Below are 15,059 nucleotides of genomic sequence, written 5' to 3'. Positions count from 1 at the left end.
CTATTGTCCAATGAAAGTTTATTTTTAAAAAACCTGCGTTTTTGCATGCTGCGGACGACTGAAAAGATTTTACCAGCATTTTCATAAAAGATGAATAAACTAAAATACCACAATATTCTAAATGAAGTTGCCACCCCATTAATGCATAAATACGCATATAAAAGTTTGATTGGTGACGAAGTGGGAAATTGCGTCCTTGAGCGCAATATTTGATTTAAATATCAATTATTTTATGTTTTCCACCTCCACCGGCTCAAGGTACTACTACCACACCGATCCCATTTGGACATCATATTTCACCAAAATAGAAAAATAAGAAAAGATTGAGATTTTCTTAGATTATTCTTAGAATAAATATATATGCAGGATTATAAATACATAGTGAAGGGATGGTAATCGGGGAACTTAGCCTATACATATTTATGTGCGTATTTGGGGCAAGACTCCCCCGATTTCTGCTCGATTTCTAGTGTTATTATTATGTGGATGCATCCGGTTCGATGCTAATGCCATGCAAGTAAACAATGTTTATCACACAAAAACGCAAGTGTTGAGGATCTGAACTCCAGGTCCAGACACAGATCCAGATATCCAAATCCGTGGGCACAGTAGGATGAACGTAGGCGAAATATGCTAAATTTCCACTACAGAGTGTTGTTGCAGAGAACTTGGGTTGGCACTTTAATGGCGGTGCTTGGACTTGGACTCGTACACCGGAATCCATGGTCACTAGCTAGTGGCTGCTCCGCTTGATGCGCTCGACGTGCAGGTCGTAAAGCATCTTGTTCTTCTCGTAGTAAAATGGGTTCTGTTCGGCTCCCAGTTCTGGGTTGTACTCGTATCCGGTCGCCACGCCGTTTCCGGCAGTATCGGGGCCACCAGAGCCACCGGAGCCACCAGGGCCGCCAGCTACAGTGGCTCCTCCTACCGATAATGGCGGAATGCTGCAGCTGCTGCTGCTGCTGCTATTCCCGTCGTCGTAGTTCAGATGCAGGTTGTTGATGCGCTTTGACAGGGGCGTCGACTCGCAGGCCGGGTCGTCCTCCCGGCTGCGCTTTCTGTGGTGAAATGGAGTTCGTTTGGTCAGCACTGAGCTCAGCCTCTTGGTCGGACTCACCTTGTCTCCAAAAATCCAGCCATTCCGATCCCGGGGGCCAGTTCAGTGAGTTGGCTTCGGTTCCTATTGGTCTATTGTTTTGTTCTGCCCCGTTCTGTGCTCTTCTCCCTTCACAACTGTCACTTCCACCAGTGTGACCGTGACGTCGAAAAGTTCGAAATCGGCTGAGAAAGATACCAATGAGATGTGCTAAATATACCGCTAATATTTAAAGTTTGGTTTTCTCATATTATTAGATTAACCGAACCAGTGGACAATTTAAGATGTTTGTTAAGAAACTGGTGATTAAATTGTGCAAGCGAATAATGTGTTACTTGAATGTTCTATAAGCATTCTATTACCGAAAATACCAACTTCAGGTGCCGGTCTGAGCGTTGGGACAAGGTGGCAACGCCGCGCTAGTTACTCGCACGCAAACATCTCGCTGGAGAGAGAGAACACGAACACAAAAGGAAATAGTAGTTTTCCGTACGTATCGAATCGAGCCCAGCCCAGAAAAGCGGAAAACGAAACAGATTCGACAGCGGTTGCAAAGTTAACTAAACTGTAAGTACGGTAGTAATTGTGTACGCAACTAGCATCCGTCGAATAGATCGCAACGCCTTAAAACTACCCAGTAAAAAGTGAATGAAAACGAATTGTCGATGACGGGCCTGCCTGTATGTGTGTGCATGTGTGCGTGTGGTCCGTGCAGCAGTGTGCGTGTGTGATAAATAATTGGTTCCAAAATTCATTAGTTTTTCGTTCGAAATTCCCATTTACAATCTGGCTGTAACTGCTAATTACGGCGGAAAACGGGGCAGCTCCAGCAGCTGACTGTGCGACCAGTCCCGTGACCAAAGAAACAGCCAGTATAAGTGCACCTAAAAACTGCATCTAAGCAAATGAACACGCACCGCACGCACACAACCGCAAGCCGCCGTACTCGCTGCGCCCCTGCGCGCGTGTGTGTGTGTGTCCAATCAGAATTTTTTGATGCCCGTCCGGCTTATCTGTGTGCGCCGTTGCTTTCCATTCTTTCCGTTCTTTCTTCGGCTTGAGTCATCGTTCTGCCCAGATATGTACATTGCACACACTGCCGCCCGCTCTCCTGGACTGCGCTCCTCATAGATAAGGCGCCGCCGCTGGCGAACGGTCACTCTGGCAGGAGCAGGAGCGGGAAGGAGGAGCGCTCGGGACCGCACCCACTAGTCATCCCCCACTCTAATCCGGCAACTAACCCTCACTAATCCGCAGGAGTCATCACCCCTCTGCACAACATGCAAACCATCAAGTGCGTGGTCGTCGGCGACGGAGCTGTGGGTAAGACATGCCTGCTCATCTCGTACACAACCAACAAGTTCCCATCGGAGTACGTGCCCACGGTGTTCGACAACTATGCGGTCACCGTGATGATCGGCGGCGAGCCCTACACACTGGGTTTGTTTGATACGGCCGGACAGGAGGACTACGATCGGCTGCGTCCGCTTTCCTATCCCCAGACGGATGTCTTCCTGGTTTGTTTTTCGGTGGTCAGTCCCAGTTCGTTCGAGAACGTCAAGGAGAAGGTACGTACGCAACTAATCCCCACTATGGCGAAACTATAATTGTGTCATTTTAAATTGCAGTGGGTGCCCGAGATCACACACCATTGCCAAAAGACACCGTTCCTGCTGGTGGGCACGCAGATTGATCTGCGCGACGAGACCAGCACGCTGGAGAAGCTGGCCAAGAACAAGCAGAAGCCCATCACCATGGAGCAGGGCGAGAAGTTGGCCAAAGAGTTGAAGGCCGTCAAGTATGTGGAGTGCTCGGCCTTGACACAGAAGGGCCTGAAAAATGTATTCGACGAGGCCATCCTGGCCGCCCTGGAGCCACCAGAGCCCACAAAGAAAAGGAAGTGCAAATTCTTATAATTCTTCTTTCCCCCCACACGCGGTATCCCTTTCATTCTGGCTTTCTACTATCGCAATGACTCCTTCCCAGCCTCCCAACGTCGAGAAGCGTTCAATATATAGCCATATATATATTTTATGTATGTTTTGATTTATGTTATTCTGCAATCGTTTCTGCCGGAGCGCAGTCCATCCCAGTACTCCATGAGCTACTTCTCCCCTCCATCTGCCTGTGTCCCACTCTCACTCACCTTTTCTGTGTCGCCCCTTACGTGCGTCATCGTATCTGTGTCAGTACTGTCCGTGCTCCAACCTTGGAGCTCTTATTATCCTGGATTTTGGCCGGTTTCTTTGATTTGCCGAATGTGCCAGGCGACTGGGCAGTTGTATTCAACTCGGGACAGTCTTCCGCCCCACAAGCTTCAGCCCCAATCCCAGCCAGGATCCAATCGCAGCCAATGCAGCCCCGCCCAGCAGGTGAAATCGAATTGAAACCCAACCGATTTCATTTCTGCTCGCAAACATGTTTTTGGCGCAATTTTCGAATTAAGTAAAGAGAGGAAACACAATATCAGTATAGCGAAAACAAATGATTTATATATATTTCTTTATATATATACAAGGATTAAGGAGAGGCAACAAACAAAATATACATTTACGATAAACAACAAAACAATCCAGAACAGAATGGGGGGATCCGAAAATAACCATGCAATTTTTCGTTTTGCCTCAGTCGATGAAAACATATATAGTCCCAAGAGCAACGTGAGAAGCAGGCAAAGTGCGAGGATTATATTAAATATTTATGATAACTGATCTGATCGCGTAATGTTCAAACAACGGAGGTAGGATGGAATTCGCTAGCATGCAAATATGAGAGTGAAGCTTATTATGTAATAAAACTAAGCGTATGAGTATTGAAATATGATTAAAAGTAAATTAAATGAAAATACAAATAAAAGAAGGTAAAGAAACAACAAGAGAAGCAAGAACAGAACTAGGCGTTGCAACCACAAACACACATCTGAAATCTACAATCTATATAAAAGTATATATTTAAATATGTATAATCCATAAAGTATAACAAACAATAAAACAACGGCAACAGCAAAAGCAACAAAAATTTGTATTGTAGTTCAGCAAAAAACGACAAAGATGAAAGGAAAATACGAACTAATGCATTTTTTAATATTTTTATATGTATACATTATCAATTTTTACATTTTTTTTCTAGACCTTAGTGATTTAACATTATTGATTTCAGATAATATCTTATAATAAAACGAAATCCAAAACGAAACCATTTACTGTCTTGCCTACAATGAAAAAGGGGACAAACGCCCAAGATATTCAAGCAATTTGTGCAGAGCAACCGATCATTCTTTTATATACTTATGGATATAAAACAGTATGCCACTGAGATTTTTATATACCATCCATAAATCGGTGAGGTGAGTAATGGCATATGAACGAGATATCAGTAATATCAGTCACTGGTTGGGAATTGGGTTTATTATTTATGTGCGGAATATGATAAATATTTTCAACTTGGGAATAATCACACAAAACGGATTCAACAACAACAAGTGTTCATTTATTACTGAAACTATACTCTATTATTTTTTAAGAACATATCAAACATAGCCGGAGCTAATGGTTGTATCAACCCAGTGGTTGTATCCACTTGCATTTAAGTGCCGCCGCCGTGACAGCTTCCTCGTGGGACTCGGCGAATCCCGCGCTGCCCTGAATATCAATGCGGTCGTAGTCGAAGCGAAGGCTGGCCTCTTTGTCCTGCAGGAGTTGCTCAACGCCGTGCCAGGCGATCATAACGCCGTTGTCGGAGCAGTACCGCTTGGATGGCCGAAAGCTCCTGCACCCGTACTGCGCGGCTAGGTGGGCGATGTTGGCGTATATGGCATCGTTATTGGCTACACCGCCGGACATGACCAGCGTGGGCGGGGTGTCACCAAAGAGCCGCATTTGCGGCAGGAGACAGTACTCGATTGCCCGCTGGGTGCGGTGCATAAGGTGCCGGCTGACAGCACGCAGCAGGCCGGCGCAGAAATCGCCATAGTTGCTGATGACTCCGTCCGGAGGCGTACGCTCAGCACGCTCGCGCGCCCGAATGGCGCGGAAGGAATTGTTCTTGATGCCGGCGAAGCTGAAGTTGCAGTTACGCTGCTGAGCGAGTGGCAGCGGAAACTCGTACGCCAGCGGATCGCTGGCCAGCTGGGCGGCGTGCTCAATCGCCCGTCCTCCGTTCCACAGACGATACTCCGGCAGGATGTGCAGTCGCAGTCGACGGCCGATCTTGTCGAAGGCCTCGCCGGGCGCATCGTCCAGTGTTTGGCCCAGAAGCGTAAGGCGACCAGGCCCGTTAACCACCACCAACTGACAGTGGCCACCGCTGGCCAGCAAGCAGAGGAACGGGAAGCCGATCTGCTCCGGATGTTCCATGCGGGCCTGCAGCGCGTGGGCCTCCATGTGGTGAACGGGCAGCAGGGGCTTCTGTAGTCGACGGGCCAGGTGCCGTGCGAAGCGCACGCCCACCAGCAAGCTCAGCGGCAACCCGGGTCGCGTGGTCACCGCGATGGCCGTCAGTTGCTCCGGCTTCAATTGCGCCTCTGCCAGGCAGCGTTGGTAAGCGGACTCGATGCGGGCGCGGTGCAGATCCTGGGCTCTAGGTGGGATGATGCCTCCGTAGCTGCAATGGAGTCTGTTCACCATTTGTCCCGCTTGTGGAGATGTGCGCACTCACCGGGTGTGAAACTCCTGTTGCGACTCCAGCACATTCGCCCTCACCCTGCCTGTGGTGTCCACGATGGCGATGCCCGTGTCGTCGCAGGAAGTCTCGATACCCAGGACATAGCTGAGGCGGCGGCTGATCCATACGCTGAACGCATTTGCTTTGCCATTGCCGGCTAAATTACGAAGTGCATGCATAATGGCCAGTGTGACCAGGTGTGCGTTTGGAAGCACAACCAGTAAATTATGGGACCGTTTGCACCAGGGCCCTTTACACGAGCCAAATTCTTTAAAATTATATTTCTCAAAGTTGTTAACAATTATGAATGAGCTTCCTATGTGAATGTTGCGTACCATTTATTCTTGATTAAGGAGCAAAGATATTACGAAAAGTGATTATTTACAGTTGTCTTTATATTGGTGTATTATTTTCGAATTGAATTTTGGACTTGTCTTTGTCGGTTACAACTAAATAATAAATAATATTGGTTTAGTCGAAAAACGCCATGCTCTTTCCCCCTTGTTTGTTTCCCGGAGTTGCATTAACGCACACGTAAGACCAAAACCACACGCACACACACATACAGATTATTCCGGACTTGCACATGAGCCGTTCGTACAGAGATAGGATTCTTCTAAGTTAGTGGATAGTAAATACATTTTGGCCTCTTAACGCTCGTAATAGACGCGGTAGTACAGCGTCTTGTTGCGCCAGATGCTGTAGCTGTTGTCGAACTTTAGCAAATAGACGCCCTCGCCCGGATAGGAGTGGGAGCCCACGTACACCTCGTTGTAGCACTCCCGCCGATAGATGGGCACGATAATGGAAATGGGTGCCTTGGGGGCAGCAGTCGGGTTGTTTACCGCACCGCGCTCCTGCGACAGCGAGCCCGACTCTAGGTCCTCGGTGGTGGACAGGTAGTCCTCGTCCACGCAGTCCTCGTCCTCGTCGGAGTCGCTCACATGCACGGTCACCTCGTTGGTCACGGGCTTGGCCCACTCGAAGTAGATGCCGAAGCCGATGTCGTAACTGTCCGTGGCGAACTCCCAGAAGATGCACTTGCCGTTCATGTTGGTGGGCACACGGACCTGCAAATTGTGGCAATCAATATCCGCCCTACTCGGAATTAGATAAGGGGAACATACCGTCACCGTGTCGCCGTGTCCAATAGTGATGACTCCATCGCCATCGCCGGCAGAAACCTCAGTCTTAAACTGCTCGATGTCGGGACGAGTCCAGATCTTGGCCGGGCAGATCATGACGTAGTCGTCGTACTCTTCCTCGCCAAGCTGATCCTGCCCAACGCCCTCCGTCTGCTCCACGTGCCCGTGCTGCTCCTCGGCCAGCTGCTGCTGCTGCTGCTGCTGCTGGGTCTCGACGTCACCGAGCTTCAGTCCCTCCATGGCGTTGGGCAAGTCGGTGCTGCTGTTGTTGTTATTGCCAGGGGCGTTCTCTTCTTCCTGATGGCTCTTGTCCTCCGTGTTCTGATTCTGGTTCTGGTTCTGTAGATGAAGCTGCTGCATGTACTGGTGATAGTGCTCACGCTGCAGCTGGTGGATTAACACGGCCTGCTGCTCGGGGTTCCCGGGGAACTGCTTCTCGGCGTACAGCTGTGGGAGGAGTGTTACAAAGGGTTAGTTAATGGAACAGGAACAGGCATGCAATTGCCTGAGAACTGGGTCATGACCCCTTTTCAATGGCAGACAGCGTAGCCAAGGCCGAGCACTTAGTAATTATCATGCATTATTGAGCAGAACAACAACAGGTGCAGAGGGCCGGCGTGTTGTGGAAAAAATCGATGCGCTACCTTAAACTGTTGGTACGTCTGCTTGTTGAGGGCATCCTGTAGCTGGCGGCGCTGCAGCTCCTCCTTGTAACCCTCCTCGAGCAGCTCCTGCTGGGCGTTCTCCTGTCGCTCGCGTGCCTCCTTCTCCTGCTCCATGAGGCGCAGCTCCTTGCGCAGCGTCTCGTCGCGATCCTGCCGCACGGCCTCAATGTACGGCCGAAATGCACTGCACATGGTGTCCAGCAGGTCGACGAACCCCTCCATTGCCTGCTCCCGTGTGATCTCGCCCAGCAGCTGCCAGTGCTGCTGCCGGTCGCGTCCGATTACATCCAGGACGCCCAGCGCCGGGGCGCGACTCGTGTTGAAGGGACCAAGCGCCGCCTGCTGCTTGAAGGCGATCAGCTTGAGGTTGTCCTCGTACGACAGGTGGATGGCCTTGCCCGAGTTCCCTGAAACATGTGAGATTAGCTGTTGGAGCGCTAGCGCAGAGAGTTGTTCTCTTACTCTTGTAGAACGTAAATGCTAGGCGGTAGAGCTCAATCAAAGGGAAGCCCCACTTCTCTGCTGATGATGGTGCCTTGTCCGTCGACTGGGCCGCTCCGCTGCTGCTGTTTGTCCCGCTTGTCCCGCTCGCCATGCTGCCGTTGCTTGTGGGCTAGTCCACGTTCGCTGGCCTGCAAACTTTTCGCACAAAACAAAACAAAATAATATAATTTATTGTGACGTCTGCTGCCAGTGTGACCAGCCAGCTGTGGGTCTAGATAAATCGTATTGCTCGCTTTGCAACACTGTTAGATTGGGATTACTTCTATTAAACTTTATGTCTATGGGCATATGCTACTTTGATAAATAAATTTGAAATCTGCTTGAAAGTGTGTTTGCACTTGTTAGAATACTGTATAATAATCTTGCGAACATATTACTTTGGAGTAGATAGTGGCTATATTTAAGAACAAGTTTACACATGCCCGCGGTCACACTGGCCCACACCAATTCTTGCCGGGATTTGGATTCTACACGTGCACTGCAAGGGTAAACACATTATGGGCAGCACTCGGTTTTTCCTGGCGGATCTGCCGACCAGGACCACGGAGGCGGACCTAAAGAACTTGTTCCAGGACTACGGTTACGTGGAGCACGTCGATCTTAAGCGCAAGGAGCAGGATGGGGCCACCAAGGTGATTGCTTTTGTCACCGTGCAGACGGATGATGCCCAGTACTGTAAGTTATCCGAAAGAAGAAGGCGGTGTCAGAAAGAGTAACCACAGCTTGGTTTTGTAGGTGTCAACGAGCTCAACTGGCAGAAGTTGCACGGCGAAAAGCTACGAGTTTCTCTGGCCAAGGAATCGTTTTTGGATCGACTGAAGCGCGAGCGCGAAGAGAACCAGCGCCGGGAACAGGGCGAGCCAGACGAGTCCGAGGTGTTCACGCCGAGCTCTCAACTCTTGGTGCAGAGCGGCCAGAACAAGCGCCGGGTATTCGGAGAGGATGAGGAGATCGGCGATGACGAGGTTGCTCCAGAGTTGCTGATCACCAAGAAGCGCGCCTCCAATTCCATGCACAATGGCAGGGTATGCATGCCCTCTGGACCCCAAGCTCATTGTCAGCTAATTTCTTTTGCTTCTTAACAGATTGTCATACAGCAGGAGCACGACGTGAAGCCACTCCACGTCATCGAGCAGCACCGCAAGCCAGCCAAACAGCAGCCGGACGCCAATGTCAGCCAGGCAGAGCAGAAGCGCAAGGAGTCGCTCAACAAGATGCGACAGGGGCACTTACAAAAGAAGTCAGCCATCCAGCAGGCGCTGAACGCGATATCAGTCGATGGCAGCCAGGCAAAGAGGATCAAATTTAGCGACGCCGAGGAGGAGGAGGAGAAGGCCAAGCCCGTCCGGGAAAACAAAGTACAAAAACGGGATCTGTTCGAGAACGACGACGATGAGGAAGAGGAGCAGGTCGTCTTGCCGCAACATAAGGGCAAGAAGGGCGAGCGTCTGGTGGAGATGCAGAGTAAACAGAGTATAGATCCCCGCTTTCGCATCACATCCAACTTCGTGGACGAGGAGGAAGAGGAGGAGCAGGAAGATCAGCCTGAGCCGGAGGAGAGTGAGCGCAAGTGGCAGATGAACATTCTGGAGCAGGTTGTAGGACACAAGATCACCAGTTCCAACGATAATGACGGTAAGCCGGCAAAGAACAAAAAGATGCTGCGGTTCGATCCGGCCAAGGAGGACCATCAGAAGCTAATGCGCCAAAAGGAGCCAAAGGAGGAGGTGACTCCCAAGACCAAAGTCAAGGTCGCAGACGAGAGCAAGAGTGAAGCTGCACCCGTCTCGAAAACGTCCTTTTACATTGTCACCGACACGTTAAAGGATTCGCTCAACACGCGAGGTGGGGGATTCAGCCTGCTGGACATGTTTGGCAGCGCCCCGGAGGAGGAGGTGGCCAAGCGCCAGGACCAGTTGGAGAAATTGGGCCAGGAGAAGATACTGGTGGGCAAGACATCTGCCAATAAGCTCGGACTGGCCACTCTCAATCCGTTCTCCTACGACTCGTCTGACAGCGAGGACGAGGTCGAAGCAAAGCCGAAAGAGGCGGAGCAGGAGCTTGAGGTCAGCAAGGAGAACAAGGCGCAGCCAGCGAAGAAGTCCAGTCAAAAGAAGAACAAAATCAAATTGGAATCCTTCTTCATACCCAGAAATGATCCTCGTCTCAAGGGTAAGAACGTCAATCTGTGTGTCCTAGCTGTTGTTTTCTAACCAATCGTCTCTTTTTGCAGAGGGAGCCAAGTTCTTCAAGTTCACGAAGGCGGAGGTTGACCATGCCGAATACGACCAAGTGAAGAACCGCCTGAAGTTGCTGATCACGAACAAGATCGCCAAGACAAAGAAAAACCTGCCCAGCAAGGACATCAAACTGCAACGGAATAAGAAGGCGAAAAACTGATCGTTTATGCTGATCCCTAGATTAAATAATACCCTTAAGCTTAATCCTGTGTAAAATAAACCACTTGTTTTTTTTTTAATGGTACATGTATTCATCTAGATTACAAAAAAAAAGAAATGTTTGTGCTTTAGTTACTGCACAAATGCATTTGAGCCCCGTTGCAGCTCCAACTAGATTATCGTAGCGGTGTGAATCCGGCTGTGTTGAGATTCATTTGGCATCCGTAGGTGGGATTCCGCCTAACTAAAAGCTAATTAAGAGAATTAAGATTATCGCTTCAACAAAAATTGCGGTGCTCAACATTCCATTAAGTTTCTTTCGTTCGCTAAGCACGTTTGTAGACTCTCTAAGTAAAAATGGCAATCTCAATTGAAATTCGAGACATGGCTCTTCTTTGGCACTGTATCCTCTCCGCCATCCGGTCGGGAGTGGTGGTAGGGAGGGTTTATAGGTAAAAGTCTTAAGTAGATCTAGCGAGCGACTGTATGTTAAAGTAGTGGGTGCATTCTATTCTACGTCTGCCTGGCATCCGCCCGTTCGTCTCCGCCAGCCTTCGGTACCAGCTTGGTCAGCTTGTCCTTCACCTGAGCATCGTCACCGCTATCGCCGTCGTCGGGCACCTCAATGGCGGCATCCTCATTTGCGACGGGAATGGTGCCGCCCCTGGCTGTCGGATTGCAGTTGCGCTCCGGACTGGGCTGCTCCTGTGTAGCTGGTGGCGCTGCAAACTGAGGATCTGATGGCGGTGAAAATGGTCTGGAGGTCGCTGTCGTGTTCTCTTTGATTGACACTGGAAACGATAGTGCCCGCCTTACGGCCAGCGTTTCAATGGCCACCACAGTGCGCTCCAGTAGGTTCATCAGACGATCCTCGCGCGCATCCATCCGCTTGAGGAACTCTTCGTCCCGTTTCTCGCGCCGCTTCAGGTACTCGATCAGCTCGTAATTGGTGCTGTCGCCGTCGGTGGAGGTGGACATCTTACGCTTCTTCTTCAGCGTTGTCGAAGAGGAGCAGTCTGATAGGATGTCCGTATCGACGATCACATCGGGGTGCAGTATATTCGGATCCATGCCCGGCGAATAGTAGTTCTGCGCCCTGAGCAAACGTGGATTTAATCAATGAAAACAGTTGAAGGAGGTGGCTTCTAGCGCCGGAACTCACCCATTGTAGTTCGTCTGCATCAGCTGGATGTCGTCCGGATTGAATTCCCCCTCCGAAAGTGGCTCCGACCTGTGGACGGCAGAGAAGCGAGAGTATTAACAATTAATTTATTTGTCTCCCCTTTTTGTTTGGAAATTGTATAAGATGTATCTTTTAAACTTGTTCTGAGTGCATAATATATTTGGTTTATTTTTACTCACTTCATTGATATGTGGTTCTCGTTGTGGTTGTTGTTCTGGTGGTGCATGTTGAGTGCTCCATTGCAGTCCTTTTCGAAGTCGGGTGCCTCGCCGGAGTCGTCCATTGGCGCGTGACCCAAGCCGAGTGCGTGACCATGACCCAGGCCGTGGAGGTGTGTTTTAAATGCTGGCCGGTGGGGCTCATCCTCGTCGTCGTCCTCGGCCGCCATTTGGACGCCGCCAACGCTGGCCATCTGGAGCTCATGTCGCTTATGGGCGGCCACTGCGGCAGCGGCAGCAGCTGCCTGAACCATCTGCATCTGGAGGGGATTCTCGTCAAAGCCTCCGGCGGACAGGCCAGATACGCCGGATGCGGAGCCACCGACCGGGCCGGCCACCTCGCTCAGCTGCGCCTCCACAAAGTGGTTGGGCAGGAAGCGCTCCAGCTTGCTCCCGCTCTGCGAGGAATCCGTTGAGTGGGCGTGCGAGTGGCTCTGGCTTTGGCTCTGGCTGAGGCTCTGCAGGAGGCTGTGCTGGTGCGGGGTGAGGTTGTCCTTGTTGAGCAGCACTCCCAGCTCGGCCGCCTGCCGCCGGCGCTGGTAGTAGGAGAGCTCATTGTGGTTCTTGGTTATGAGCGCCAGGCGCTTGCCATTCGATCCCCAGCACTCGCCGCGCTGCTCCTCGATCTCCTTGAAGAGGAACATGTACGGCCAGTTGCGGCGGACGTGGCGCTCGGGATTCTTCTTCAGCTGTGTGTAGATCTTCTTAAGGTTCTCGTACCGGTTGCAGCACTGCTTGGCCGTCCGCTTCCGGGCACTGAAGCGGTTGAGCACCTCGGCCACCATCTCCCACACGCTGGCATGGTTCTTCCGGTTCGACTGGAACGCGCTCTGGATGCGCTCCGACTTGACGATGTTCAGCAGGGCCACCGACTCCGGCACGTTGAAGTACGACTCCGGCGTCCGCGGCGCCCGCTGGTGGTGATAGCTGCTCGTCACCGGCGGAGGATTCTTCGTCTCCTGTGGGAAGGATCAGTGATTTACGTTAGCACATTGGGGTTCGTAGTAAAAGAGTTCAATAAATAAATACAAGCTTCAACAGGATAGTTGAAAACAAATAAAAAACGACTAATACCACTTATACTATACCACTAATACTATATAGATTAAATGAAAATAATCAACAAGCTTATTTGTCTCGTAAGTTTTTAATTATTAATTAGTCTTGATAATTAATAAGTCGAATAGGCATAAAAATGGACGTTCTACAACGTTGAAAAGCTCAGAAAAATGGGTTTTTTTTTTCCTTCAAAAATATGATTCATATTAAAATCTAACCGTAGACCGTTGAAGCGCAGTGATTGTTGTTGAATATGCTTTTGTTAATTGTGATTCGCAAATCATAAATATTTTTTTAACAAATTTATTTTGGTTATTGGTCGAAACATAGCTACATATGTATGTACTTATCTTTTATAAATAGGAATTGACAGTTGCTTTGAAAACCCCCGTATATGTAATTCAATTCAATCCCATTGAGTTACGCATTTAAAACTAAGGTATGCAAATATTTCATATCTATTATGAACTATTATATTTATCTGTTATATTATCTGTTTCTAGCTTTCAGTGGAAATGGACTTGTCCTTATGGATTTGACCACAAGTGTTTGTGTATCATCATGCTGATGGCCAAAACTCATTCATGCCGTCTAGATTCTACGAAATGTTCCCCCGCCAGAGATGATGAGCTGCCGATGATGACTAAGCGCGGCGAAATTGGTTTCGCAGATATTCTCGGATTGTCACCGCCGGAGATTGCGCTCCGTGCAGAGGCTGTGGCATTCGGATCGAATCGGATCTGCAGCACTTCCGTATCTGGGCGAATCTATCTTTTCTCACACTGTCTACACATACAGCGCTATTTGCCTGGAAGCTGATCTCACTTGGCTTACCATTTGGGAATTCTGTGTTGTCAGCAGCTACTGGATGGCCCGATTCTGCTGAGCAGGCGCAATGCTGGATGGGGATCTTGTCTTTCTGCTGCCCTCTTCTCCGATCCGCGGCGGATTCTTGCGAGTGTTTCAATGGCGGACTCTCCGGCTGTGCTTGTTGTTGTTGCTTCTTTTGTTGTTGTTGTTGCGGATTCTGCGGTATACTGGCGGCGTTTGCATTTCAAATGTAACTAGTGTGAACGCAGTGTAACCCTTGCGGCACTTAACGGTTAATGGCTAAAGCGCGGCGATTGTGCGAGTGTGTGTGTGTGTATATGCGTGCTAAGAAAATAAAGAAAATCGAATCACAACAAAAACAACATTTGTTAAAGCACAAAATACCGAAACGGAAACAAAAGCCGAAACAAAATCGAAATCAACGAACGTTCTTGTTCTTTGTTGTTTTTGGCGTTACTCGAATTTTGTTGTTGACAACAAACCGACAACGACTATTAATATTTAGAAGTTAACCTTTTAGCCTTAGACGGCGGCTCATCGGCTACGGCAACGTCGACAAAAAACGCGAAAAAACAAACTAAAAAAAAACACAAATCAAGCGCCACAAACACAAAAAAAAAAGAAGTGAAAACACAAATCACAAAATCAGATGCACATGTGTCCCTCTGCGTTCTTACTCACGAATACGAATATCCGTGCGAACATTTACAGTTAGCGGGCACTTTTACAGTTAAGCAGAGCTGCCACTATTTTTCACCAAAGCTCTTTCTTTGCTACTGTTGCGGTTGTTGTTGTTGTTTGCACGTCCCTGCTCTCTTGTTGTTGTTCTTCTTTCTGTCATTCATCCTTGTTTTGCGCTCTCACTCACACAGCCCCTCTCTGGGCACTATCCATTTCACTCACGCACGAGAAGCTTTCGCTGACCTGCATTTGCACTGAGAGAAAAGTAGAGTGAAGAAGAAAGAAGAGGAATGCAAACGCGCGCGCAATTCTCTTTCTCCGGGCAACGCTGCACGCGATTTACCGTTCTCCGTAGTCCGCCGTCCTGAGATTCCAACTAACCAACTAAAACTAACCAAACCAAACAACAACGAAACTGAAACTGAACTTTTTGTTTGCGATCCCGTTGCCGATACTAACGGCAGTCGCGCACACACACACATACGCACACAGTCATGCGCTCACGCACACAGACGACCGAGCTCCCACATAGACGCACACATACATATGGACCGCTACGATCGTTAGGCAGACGATCGCTCCTCGGGCACGGAACACCACGGAACGGGACGGAGCA

The 15,059-nt window shown here is 49.4% G+C and overlaps 6 protein-coding genes across 7 annotated transcripts; 2 read left to right on the top strand and 4 right to left on the bottom strand.

Annotated features, from left to right (window-relative positions):
* Positions 1-323: 323 nt before the first annotated feature.
* Positions 324-1,600, bottom strand: LOC120457132. The gene is made up of 3 exons (XM_039644371.1): positions 1,459-1,600; positions 1,118-1,281; positions 324-1,058 (listed from the first exon to the last, which is right to left on the bottom strand). Exons 2-3 carry the CDS (start codon positions 1,138-1,140, stop codon positions 734-736), a joined length of 348 nt encoding a protein of 115 aa, XP_039500305.1. The 5' UTR covers positions 1,141-1,281; positions 1,459-1,600; the 3' UTR covers positions 324-733.
* LOC120457131 (cdc42 homolog) lies at positions 1,516-3,130 on the top strand. The gene is made up of 3 exons (XM_039644370.2): positions 1,516-1,663; positions 2,354-2,664; positions 2,725-3,130. The coding sequence occupies exons 2-3, from the start codon at positions 2,377-2,379 to the stop codon at positions 3,010-3,012; spliced, it is 576 nt and encodes a 191-aa protein (XP_039500304.1). The 5' UTR covers positions 1,516-1,663; positions 2,354-2,376; the 3' UTR covers positions 3,013-3,130.
* Positions 3,131-4,563: 1,433 nt separating this feature from the next.
* Positions 4,564-5,978, bottom strand: LOC120457130 (probable tRNA N6-adenosine threonylcarbamoyltransferase, mitochondrial). The gene is made up of 2 exons (XM_039644369.2): positions 5,753-5,978; positions 4,564-5,698 (listed from the first exon to the last, which is right to left on the bottom strand). Exons 1-2 carry the CDS (start codon positions 5,935-5,937, stop codon positions 4,654-4,656), a joined length of 1,230 nt encoding a protein of 409 aa, XP_039500303.1. The 5' UTR covers positions 5,938-5,978; the 3' UTR covers positions 4,564-4,653.
* A 101-nt stretch (positions 5,979-6,079) lies between these two features.
* LOC120457129 (Golgi resident protein GCP60) lies at positions 6,080-8,283 on the bottom strand. Its single transcript, XM_039644368.2, has 4 exons — positions 8,031-8,283; positions 7,548-7,975; positions 6,886-7,350; positions 6,080-6,828 (listed from the first exon to the last, which is right to left on the bottom strand). Exons 1-4 carry the CDS (start codon positions 8,161-8,163, stop codon positions 6,409-6,411), a joined length of 1,446 nt encoding a protein of 481 aa, XP_039500302.1. The 5' UTR covers positions 8,164-8,283; the 3' UTR covers positions 6,080-6,408.
* A 197-nt stretch (positions 8,284-8,480) lies between these two features.
* LOC120457127 (probable RNA-binding protein CG14230) lies at positions 8,481-10,556 on the top strand. The gene is made up of 4 exons (XM_039644364.2): positions 8,481-8,747; positions 8,808-9,097; positions 9,158-10,244; positions 10,306-10,556. The coding sequence occupies exons 1-4, from the start codon at positions 8,570-8,572 to the stop codon at positions 10,470-10,472; spliced, it is 1,722 nt and encodes a 573-aa protein (XP_039500298.1). The 5' UTR covers positions 8,481-8,569; the 3' UTR covers positions 10,473-10,556.
* Positions 10,557-10,710: 154 nt separating this feature from the next.
* LOC120457128 lies at positions 10,711-14,859 on the bottom strand. 2 transcript variants are annotated; one of them, XM_039644366.1, is made up of 5 exons: positions 14,787-14,859; positions 13,766-14,086; positions 11,834-12,831; positions 11,634-11,702; positions 10,711-11,567 (listed from the first exon to the last, which is right to left on the bottom strand). In XM_039644366.1, exons 2-5 carry the CDS (start codon positions 13,766-13,768, stop codon positions 10,985-10,987), a joined length of 1,653 nt encoding a protein of 550 aa, XP_039500300.1. In that variant the 5' UTR covers positions 13,769-14,086; positions 14,787-14,859; the 3' UTR covers positions 10,711-10,984. The 2 variants fall into 2 exon arrangements, with proteins under 2 accessions (XP_039500300.1, XP_039500299.1); XM_039644365.2 differs by having other exon boundaries at positions 14,687-14,858.
* Positions 14,860-15,059: the final 200 nt, after the last annotated feature.

The sequence above is a fragment of the Drosophila santomea genome, chromosome X, assembly GCF_016746245.2.
Source record: "Drosophila santomea strain STO CAGO 1482 chromosome X, Prin_Dsan_1.1, whole genome shotgun sequence".
Lineage (NCBI taxonomy): Eukaryota > Metazoa > Arthropoda > Insecta > Diptera > Drosophilidae > Drosophila > Drosophila santomea.
Note: the sequence above shows the minus strand (reverse complement) of the source record. Positions and strands in the feature narration are given on the sequence as shown.